We start from the raw sequence: 10,410 nt of genomic DNA on the forward strand, positions 1-10,410 counted from the left end.
GCGTGGGTCGAAGCGGCCAATGAGCGGCTCGCGGCCGGTTTAAAGGACGGCGCCGTTGGAGCGAGAGACCTCAGCTCTGTTGGAGTGGGTTCAGCTCTGTAGCTCCGGCTGGTCCTGTGCTGTCGCTTTCTCGGGTGAGCTGAGGGTTCGGGGGTAGGGCCGGACTGGGACTGCGAATCTTGCCTTGTGCTTCAGGCTGTACAAAGAAAAGAAGTTTCTGCCAGAGAAAGGCGGTAAAGCTGGGCAAAGGTTTGGAGCGCAGGTGTGATGAGGAGGGGCGGGGAGCGAGCTCAGCCTGGAGAAGAGCAGGCTTAGGAGGGGCTTTACTGCTTACTACAGTCACCTGAAAGCAGGTTCAGCCAGGTGGGGACTGATGTTTTCTCGCAGGCAACCAGCAGGACAAAAAGAAATCGCATAAGCTGTGCTGGGGGGATTTAAGCTGGCCGTTAGGAAGAATTCCTGGCAGAAAGGGTGGTTAGGCGTTAGAACGGGCTGTGCCGGGAGGTGGTGGAGTCACTGTCCCTGGAGGTGTTTAAGGGAACGCTGGATGTGGCACGCGGTGCCATGGCGGTGTTTAGGTTGGACTCGATTGTTTAGAGATCTTTTCCAGCCTAAGTGTGGTTCTGAGTTTTCCTGCAGACCTCTTTAATGAGGAATTGTTTGTTCACCTGTGAAATGGCAGTAATGAGCACCAATAGGCCCTTCAAACCTGAAGGTCTTCAGCTGAACTGCTGTATAACTGCGGGAAGTAGGGGTTTGTTTCCTTGTCTAGAGACCAGTATGTGATAGCTCTGTTATTTTTAATGGGGCTTGCTTAAAAAGTGAGATATGTTGTGATGAGACGAATGATAAAAAGTGTTTTCCCTTTTTTCTCTACAGGGTAGCCTCATCAATCTGAAGATGGCAACTCTGATCTTTGTTGATCAGGAGAATAGTGAACTTCGTGCTCCCAAGAGTCAGCTGAAGCTCCCTTCAGGATCTTGTGCGTATTTGCTACCCTGAGCCAGTAAGGGATCAAGTGAAGGGCATAAATCACATGTTGTTAGTCGCTGCTTTTAATGGTAACAGTTTTATATTCATAAATCCACTTGCCCAACTAATTCTTCTGAGCTCAGCAGGTGGTATAAAATAGAAGATAACTCTGTGCATAAGTATGGTTTATGAGTTATAGATGGTGAACAGTGATTTCCATGTCAGCTAGTTTTCCAGAATGTTCACTTACTTAGGCAAGCTTTAGGGTTGCTGAGGTTTGTTTTTTTATTCCCTGCCATTCCAGCAAAAGTCTTAGCTGAAAGAACACAAGTTAACACTCCACTTCCTAAAAAAGCAATCAGTACTTCTCCAGTCACATCTCGCTCTGTCAGAAAGGCTCTTGGAAATGTGAATAAAACTGAAGGAGTCACAAGCAAGATGGATAAGCTAAAACAGAAAAATCAGCCTTGCACGGTGAACAAAGTGAGTACAACGCACTTATGCTGGGAAGGAGGGGAAATCCATAACTGACCTGCCTTTGAGGCTTAATTGTGATATAATTAAGCACCACACAGGTGCTCCCTCACCCCCTCTTTTCATCACTGCCTCTTTGATGGGATAGGGGGTGAGAACTGGAAGTGTGAATGTGAGAAAAATAATAGGCTGAGATTAAGGTAACTTAATAATTAAGAACCTCAAAGAAAAACAAAACCAATTCCTTTCCAGCTGTTGACTAATGCCTTGCCAGTCCCAGAGCAGTGGTAGCCCTGCCTCCCACCAGTTTTCCTTGCTGAGATGCCATGGATGCTCACTATGGGATATCCCTCTGGGCAGCTGGGATCACCTGTCCTGGCTGTGCACCCCCAGCCTCCTCCCTGTGGGGTGGGCTTGTGAGAAGCAGAGAAGGCCTGGACTGCAAACACTGCTTGGCAATAGCTGAAAGAGCTGCTTTCATCATGAATCCAAACATGGGTTTATAAGAATTGATAGGAAGAAAAATAACTATCCAGCTTAAAAGCAGGGCACCATGTCGATGGTTCTAGAGAAAATAGTCTGAGTTTGTCTTATCCACACCTCAAGAGTTACCTGTTCTAGTGCAGTCATCTCTTACCACCACACATAGTACTGCACTACACAAACTCAGCTGAAACATTTGCCCATCTTCCTCTTATTTGTTTTGGAAGGCATTAGAATTTAGACCTGACAGGTATGCTCGTCTGTAGACCTGAACAGCACAAGAAAGCCACTACATATATTCTACAGCAGCTCAAATTATGTTACTTCCTCTTTTTATAACTAACAAGAAGACTGGATTAGAAAGCTGTCATACAGTGGCTGAAGAAGAATGGCCAGAAATAGAAAATATGTTTCCTTTGGATCCTCAAGGTAAGACTTGATGTAATTATTAAAATTAACAATAAGACTTTTAATGAGTGGTGACATTGTTCTAAGAACTTGTCCAAGCTACTGTGGTACACAAGTCAGCATTGCATTTCTCCTGAATCCTTTCTGAAACACAAGGGTGCTTGCTGCTTCTGAAACACTTGAACAGGAATGAGGTGATATTTCTAACAGTAATGGCTGTACCTCAGATGTGTTATTCTGAGTCTCTTATTGTGGTGCCAGGAAACACATTCTGAATAACCAGCTATTACCTTCTTAGTTAATTAAATAGTGACTAGTAGATAATAATTAATAGATAGACTATTCAAAGGAATACAGAAGAGTGTACCAAGATTTACTGAAGAGATTCCTACTGCTCTAGGATATCATAGTTGAAGATGGAACTTCTAAATCTGTTCTTAGGCCAGCCCATTTCAGATATTCTCAGTCCTTCAAAGTGTGTCCTTAAACTTTCCTCTTCATGTGGACGGGTATGAAAACTACTGTGCCAAAGGCTGCTGTGTTGATGAAACATACAAGCTTTGCTTGCTGAAGTTACTAACTGCTTTACATTAGCAGTTCTATTAGGGAGTCTAGTGTTTTCACCAGGGTTAGTGTGTAGGATTTCATGGACAACTGAAAGGTGTAACTGCAGGTAAATACCCCATAAGAGGAAACTGTTGTGTTGTTTCAGGTTGGCTCCTCTTTAATTTAGTCTAGTAGTTTGCAGCTTCCCAGGCTACTGCACTCTTAACAGTCTTTCTCAAACAGACTTCGAGAGTTTTGATCTTCCTGAAGAACACAAACTGAGCAATATCAACCTGTGTGGTGTTCCCCTCATGGTGTTTGAAAGGACATATGACAGATGTGTGAACATGGCTTCTTCACCAGTGAAGATTGAAGAGATTTCATGGGAATCCAGTAAGTGGAAGCTTTGTGTGATGTTCAGTGCCCATCAGTGGTTAGGGCAAAAAGCCAGCTGGCTACAGCAGAGAATTGCTGCTGCTGTCTGAGCTACCAGAGCAGTGCACCAGGATCAAGCAGCTTCTGCTGTGTAGCCAAGCTCAGTGTACCTGGCCAACGCTGCCAGCTCAGGCAATCGTCTCAGAGTAGCGTCACTGACTTGTGGCTTAACCCAGCTGCAACCAAGCACCACACAACTTGCTCCTCTCCTGTGGGAAAGAAATCAGAAGAGAAAAGGTGAAAAAACTCATGCTTTGAAATAAAAGCAGTTTTGATAACTAAAGCAAAAGCCATGCATTTAAGAAAAGCAAGACAAGGAATTCATTCAGTGCCTATCAGCAAGCAGGGGTTTAGCATCCTCACAACAGCAGATTTCATCTCATGTAATGGTGGCTTGGGAAGACAAGTGCCATCACTCCAAATGGCTCTCCTTTCTTCTCCCCTTAGCTTTGTCTGTTGAGCTTGACACCGTAGGGTCTGGGATACCTCTGGGCCTGTTGGGATCAGCTGTCCTGGCTGTGCTCCCTTCCAGATGCTTGAGCACTCCCAGTCTCCTCCTCACTGGTGGGGTGAGGAGCAGAAACTCTGTTGCTGAGCAGTGCTCACACAACTAAACCATCCCAGAGTTCTCAACACTGCTTCCAGCACAAATCCAAAACACAGCCCATACCAAACACTGTGAAGATTAACTCTACCTAGTGAAAGGAGTACACTGAGCAATCTTTTGTGGTGCATTGCAAACTGATCAGTTAGGTGGCATTGGCTTATACAATGAAGCAATATTTCCCTTGCTTACTCAAGAGGTTTATGCTGAGCTGCTGGGAGCTAGCTTATGTTTGTGTGCATTCTGAGTTTGAGAAACTGATTTGATTTATTTCTAACTTTCAGACTTGCTACAATCAACTGCTGACTTCCTTGCTACCCTGGATGAGATTATTGACATGCCACCTCCAATTTATGATGTTTAATGTGTGTTCTGAAGTTTCTTTTGAGGTCTAATTTCATATAGCTCTATATTTTAATAAAGGCTAGTTTAACCTATGTGCTAGTGTACTACTTTTTCAGTGTCCCCAAGATGTAGGTAGCAAAACAGAGCTTTGAGGAGGAGGTAATCTGACAAGCAGGTAAAGCAGAGCCTGGATAAGCTCCTAAGCAAGGCAATAATACACTGTTGTCCATATCTAGGAGTTGGTACCTGCTGGTTGGAGTGTGTATGATAGGCAGTGAGGTCAGGATTTCAACCTAACTTGATCCATTAAACATGCAAGGGTTTGAACCAATTTCTGTATCTAGTGTAAACACTAGAGCTGGTATTCTTATGGTATTTTCCCTTTGAACCTGTTTGCTCTTCACAGTGGGTAAGTGGTGTATGTTGGGTTCTTACGCAGCTGTAGACTACTTTTCACAGAAAAATGCCTGTAACTAAGGCACTGAATGTGGTTACACAGTGCCATCACATGGCCTCTTGGTAGGCAGCCACACAGGTGAAAACACATTGGTGTGTGAGGCTCCAGAGAGCAGTGGTATGAGACACAGTATGGAAATGACATTAACATAAATTTAGGTAGTAGCTTTTTGTATGTACAGACACCTCACTGGGAGAGAAACAATACCTCATGTGTTATGGAAGCTTATCAGGGTGAAATAAGATTTTTTGTTACTTTGAAATATTCACTGTGTTCAAGAACCTAGATTGCTTTGTACAATCAAATGAGCCTTTTGGGCCATGTCCACATGTGTGTATACATGCACATTAAAACATTTAAAATGTTTGTAGAATTTTGTAGTAAACTGAACAAGCATAATGTTTATAAAGGTGATAATTAAACCATTTCAGATTCACAGGCCTCTTGGTACTGATAGACTTTAATCTTGGAGCTTAAATACTCGTTATTTGTAGGGCTGGAGGAATGGGTGTGCAGAAAGATGGGGTGAGTCAGGTTTGGGAACATTGGCGGTCTGTCCGCATAGGGAGGAGTGCTGCTGTGGTGTAGAAGACAAAATTATAATGGTAGGATTAAGTGAAGTTCTTTGCTACAGTGAACCTCATCTCAGGCTTTTTGCTCTCATTAGGATTTCTGTCTAATGCAGGTCAAAGCTTTTGCTTTTATGAAGCTTAATTTTGTAAACATTCATTAGAAAGTTCCACTTGTTTCAGCTGGCATTTATTTTCCTCATTTATTTTTCAACTCTGACTGAGATTAAAGGGAAATGCACATTCCTGAGAATTTCTGGGACAAAGCTGTGGTGAGACTCCATCTGTGGGTGGAGTTTCCTGCTCTTGGTGACTCCCAAGAGTTCCCAGTCACAAGGTACTGTCTTCTCTTTGGAAAATGTGAAGTGATGGCCTCAGAGCTGCAAGCCTTCTCCATGCCAGCCCATGAAATGTTGGCACAGGAGCACTGGGAATTTTGTATTGCTTCAGGTAGGTGTTAACATGGACTTCTACTGGTGACTAAAAAAATCAGCTTCCTTAACTGCTTTAATGTTGCTACAACACACACAGCTCTTTATGCTTACCAAGTTATAATTTTTCTTGGGATATTGTCAGGAATACTAACTTGATTTCAAAATGCTGTTTGAGCACTTTCCTCCACAACAGCGATTTTACTAAAAACTGCTGGCAATGTTTGGGTTTACTTGCTTGATCAGTTTATGCTTCCTGCAAAGATCTGAGATACTGGGGATTGTAAATGCATGGCTGTAATCAAAATGAATGCTTGTGTGGTGGCATCCTTTAATAGACCTCATGGGTACATGATTGGGAGCTCAGGATTGTAACAAAATGCACATAGCAGGGACCTTTTCAGTGGGTTATCACCCCGCAAAAGCACTGTTCTGTCTGTGAGAGTCACTTGAAGCCCTTACCTGAACTTCTGTAAGGAGACTTTGGAGATGCGCATGAAAAAAAATCTCTTAGCAGGCTCAGTAAAGTTACTTCAGTGCACATCAGATACTCCATCCTGCGTGCAGAGTTCTGGCAGTGGGTGGCACCATGCAGCCTTGTTAGAGCCTCTCCTCCTGCAGCCTGAAAGCGCTGCTGTGGTGCTGCATGCCTTTGGTACCTTGCACACCGTGTAGGTGGCTGTGATGGCTTCATCGCCTCGTTAATGGGAAATGGAGGATACGAGTGGGCACTGAGGAATTCAGAGTGCCCTTACCCTGTGACTACAGGGAGCAGTCCATCAGCCGAGCACTTTTTATCTTCCGTTGTTTAAAAAGAACAGAAATGAGAGGCCTGGAGGCAATTGGTCTGTCTACGGTTAGCAAAGCCATGAATCTCGTAACTTCCACACAAACTTCATAGCTCTTAAAACGGTTAATGTGCCCCAGAACACACTATTTCTGGTTTATTGCCGCACAAAGTCCCTGCAGGATGAGCATAGCTAAGCAGTACTGCTGCCCCTTTCCTGGAGCCTTTTCCTCCTCTTGTTAGGAGGGAGCGCCCCGTACCGAGCCCTGGGACCCGTAGGTGGCGGGGGGATGATGAGGCCCTGGCCGGCGGGGTTGTGTGGCCGCAGCAGCCGTGACTGCGAGCGGAGCAACAGGGAGCTCCGGCTGCGGGGCACCGGGGATAAGGGGGAGCCCCGCGGTGCCGGCCGGGGCTGGGGCACAGCGGCGGCGGCGGACGGGGCTGGTAGCTGCGGGCGCTGCAGCAGCATCAGGCCGCCTTTCTGGGGCCGCAGTAGTCCGTGTGTACCACGCGTCCCAGCGATACACAGAGCCCTCCTTGATGCGGGATGCGCAGCCTTGTCTTCCCGCAAGGCAAAGCCTGAGCCTTTCTTCAAAACGCAAGCAGAACTTTCCCTCTGAGCGGGGCCAGGGTGATGGCTGCCCAGCCACGGAGGGGGCCTTTCCCCGTTTGTTACTTTTCTCTCCACTGCTGCTCAAATTTCTTCTGACATCTAAGCAAGATACTGTATTAGTCTTCTTTAAATAGTCATCTGCTGGATGTGAGTGGGTTTTAGGAAAAACCGCTGGAAATACTCACTTTTCCCGGAGTGTTTTCTGCTGCAGTGTGCACGTCCCCTTGAGAAGGTGGAGAGATGAGCCATCCCTCAGTGCAGCGGGTCGGGCTGAGCAGGGGGCATGCAGTGCAAATCTTCCCCTTCTTTCCTCTCTGGTGGGCTGTCCGCAGAGACACAGCCCAAATGTGCACCTGGCCCTGCAGCAGGGGACGTTCCTGGGACTGTTAGAGGGCAACCCCGGCTGCAGGGCCCTGGCAGCCCTCAGCTCGGCAGGGCAAGCACGCAGCTCTCCCAGCCTGTGGGGTGGGTGGATATCATGGCCAGTCTCCCTTCCGAAGTGGCCTGGGCTGTGAGCAGTCCCTGTGCCAGAAGTGCCAAGTGGCCTGGGGTGCCAGCAGTCTGTGCCAGAGGTGCCAAGTGGCCTGGGGTGTGAGCAGTCCCTGTGCCAGAGGTGCCTGGGGGGCCTGGGCTGTGAGCAGTCCCTGTGCCGGAGGTGCCAAGTGGCCTGGGGGGCCAGCAGTCTGTGCCAGAGGGGCCAAGTGGCCTGGGGTGTGAGCAGTCCCTGGGCCAGAGGTGCCAAGTGGCCTGGGGTGTCAGCAGTCTGTGTCAGAGGTGCCAAGTGGCCTGGGGTGTGAGCAGTCCCTGTGCCAGAGGTGCCAAGTGGCCTGGGCTGTGAGCAGTCCCTGTGCCAGAGGTGCCTGCGGGGGCTGGGGTGTGAGCAGTCCCGGTCAGAGGTGCCTGCGGGGGCTGGGGTGTGAGCAGTCCCGGTCAGAGGTGCCTGCGGGGCTGAGGAGCAGGCTGGGCCGCTGTGCTGGGCACGGACACGGAGCTGGCTCCGTGTGCTGCTGAGCCATCGTGTGTGAGGGCTGCAGGCTGTGCTCAGGGCAGGTCGCAGCAGGCACAGGCACCCTCTGTGCCGGAATGTCCCCATCTGGGAACATCTGATTCCGAAATCGGGGTGTTTTCTTTGGCTGTTGTTCCAGTGCAAGGTTCTTCAACGTCTCTATGACTCAGTTTTGGAATGAGAACAAAAACAAGAGAAAACCGAGCATGAATCAGCTACTATTTGGCTTCAGTTTTCTGTAAGCCAGGTGACCAAAATCATTCCAGGTTCAAGAATCAATAAATTAACATCATGTTTAACTAACCTGTTGTTTTGTTCTTTAATCAAATGTAAGGTGCTGCTGGATGTATTAGTTCAGAGGATTTTGCACTTCATTCAGCATGATAGCAATCTCCTGTTAAAAATACAATTAACCACAAGTGGGTTTCTGTACCTGCTACTTGTGGAAACTTCAGGCAGCAGAAATAAGTTGTGATCCTCTCTGATGGATTCTGCTTATTTTCAGGGAATGTATCAAATTCTGTTCACCTAAACATATCCAGTAGCAAGCAGCTCTTTTCTCTGAGCTTCTTCTCAGTTTGAAAGTTTTGTCTGTACTTTTTCTTCCTGAGGCTGTTTAGGTGTTGTATAGTCCTTGTCCATCATATTCCTTCTTAAATAATACACAACCTTTGAGAGCTGTTTTTAGCAGCTTTGTGTTCCTTTGCTGGGAGTAGAGCCTATTATGTTTCTTCTCCTGGATTTTGTGAAGGAGCTTATACATTTTTAAAGGTATTTAAAATTGTCAGTTAAAGAGTCCCCTTATTATGAAACCAAGACTACTAATTCCAAAGCTGACTTAAAAAAACCTTGCTATGTAAAGTAGTTTGTGAATGCAGTGCCTCATGGTTCCAAGAGTGTGCTGACCTCTCAAAGCATGTGTGAGAAAAAAAAAGCCAAAATGAAAATGAGAATGGGAACATTCCTGTGGAAAAATTTATTCCAACAGCACTTTTCTAAGAATGATTATTGCACTGGAAGATATTCAAAACTTGCAAGTTGCAACTAGGTTCTGGATTTTGCTTTTTACCTTCTACCCAGTCTTGCTCCAGACATTTTTTTGTTCAGATAACAAGTTCTCAACAGCTTCTTTCAGGGATTAAAAACCTTCTTCTGAAGTTCTTTATTTTGTGCATAGCTTCCCATGCCTTAGTCTGAGTTTCTTTTGAATCTAGGAAGGATCTGGAAATACTTTGCATTGAGGTCTAGTTGCTTTTGTGGGAGCTCATGTTATTCTTCAGTTGTGTCTTGGTTCCCCCACATGGTGTGTGTGACTATGCTGTGATTCTTAAGTCTTTTGCTACAGTGATTTGATGCTTTACAGAAGATTATTAGCTTCTGTAGGCAAGGGCCTTTTCTAGTGCTGCAACCCAGCCAATTCTGTCTGTCATTCTCCAGATTTTTTTTTTTTCAGTTGGAATTAGCATCCTAGTTTTCTGATAAATACAGAGACCAAAACATCATTTGTCCTCCTAAAATCTTGAACAACAGGTTTGAAACAGAGGGCAACACATAGGAATCAGATGCATCACTTGTGGAACAGGTAATCCTTTAAGTATTCTACCCAGTTTTGGAATCTGCAAAAGTTGGTGGGGATTTGTTATCCATGTAGGGTTTCAGTGCTTGTGTGACTGTCCAGGCTTAAGGCCCAAATGTTGCTCCTGACACTGCATCCAGGAGTGCAACATTTTTATGTGATGGGGAATACTGTCCAGTATATAGAGTTTCATTTTTAACTCTGCCTGTGTGACTTCCCTCCCTAGGTTCTTTTTTTAGATGTAATTTTTGTGCCTGGAGGTTCACCTAAAAGAGGACTGGGATCTCTTTAGTACCTATCCCCAAAATGAAGATCCTCAGAACTCATGCCATAATATGCTGCTGAGCTGGGGTGGCACTAGTGGCTTATGGTTCTTCTGTTTGCTGCAGATGATACTCTGATGAACACATGTTTCTAGGCAAGTAACTGGAGTCCTCTCTACCCCTAAGCTAAGATGCTCCTAGGCCTCCTTATCCTGTGAAGGCTGATGGGACCATTTCCAGAGCAATTTTGTCTAGTGTGAAATGCAGGCAGAGTGGGATGGCAGCTGAGGAGGAAGTGTTGGTGTTTCTATTTCCAACAGAAAGTACCTAAATGAGTGTGTGAGAGGCCAGGATTCAGATTTCTGATGCTCGAGGGGCCTTGCAATCCCACTCACAGCTGAGCTGTTCCGGAGGACTCCCTTCAGCTGCTCCTGAGCAGAG

The 10,410-nt window shown here is 46.1% G+C and overlaps 1 protein-coding gene across 2 annotated transcripts; it reads left to right on the plus strand.

The window, feature by feature from the left end:
• Positions 1-89: 89 nt before the first annotated feature.
• Positions 90-4,359, plus strand: PTTG1 (PTTG1 regulator of sister chromatid separation, securin). 2 transcript variants are annotated; one of them, XM_041397774.1, is made up of 6 exons: positions 90-134; positions 880-982; positions 1,277-1,455; positions 2,277-2,358; positions 3,127-3,276; positions 4,207-4,359. In XM_041397774.1, the coding sequence occupies exons 2-6, from the start codon at positions 901-903 to the stop codon at positions 4,284-4,286; spliced, it is 573 nt and encodes a 190-aa protein (XP_041253708.1). In that variant the 5' UTR covers positions 90-134; positions 880-900; the 3' UTR covers positions 4,287-4,359. The 2 variants fall into 2 exon arrangements, with proteins under 2 accessions (XP_041253708.1, XP_041253709.1); XM_041397775.1 differs by having other exon boundaries at positions 2,280-2,358.
• The last annotated feature ends 6,051 nt before the right edge of the window (positions 4,360-10,410 follow it).

This window comes from Onychostruthus taczanowskii, unplaced genomic scaffold (assembly GCF_017590055.1).
Source record: "Onychostruthus taczanowskii isolate IOZ18803 unplaced genomic scaffold, ASM1759005v1 scaffold14, whole genome shotgun sequence".
In the NCBI taxonomy this organism is placed as follows: Eukaryota; Metazoa; Chordata; class Aves; order Passeriformes; family Passeridae; genus Onychostruthus; species Onychostruthus taczanowskii.

Bases quoted from the DNA above. Each gene is read 5' to 3' on its own strand.
- PTTG1 (XM_041397774.1), top strand. From the start codon at position 901: ATGGCAACTCTGATCTTTGTTGATCAGGAGAATAGTGAACTTCGTGCT. The intron at 1,456-2,276 runs GTGAGTACAACG...ATAACTAACAAG, and splicing joins AGCCTTGCACGGTGAACAAA to AAGACTGGATTAGAAAGCTG. The intron at 3,277-4,206 runs GTAAGTGGAAGC...TCTAACTTTCAG, and splicing joins AGAGATTTCATGGGAATCCA to ACTTGCTACAATCAACTGCT.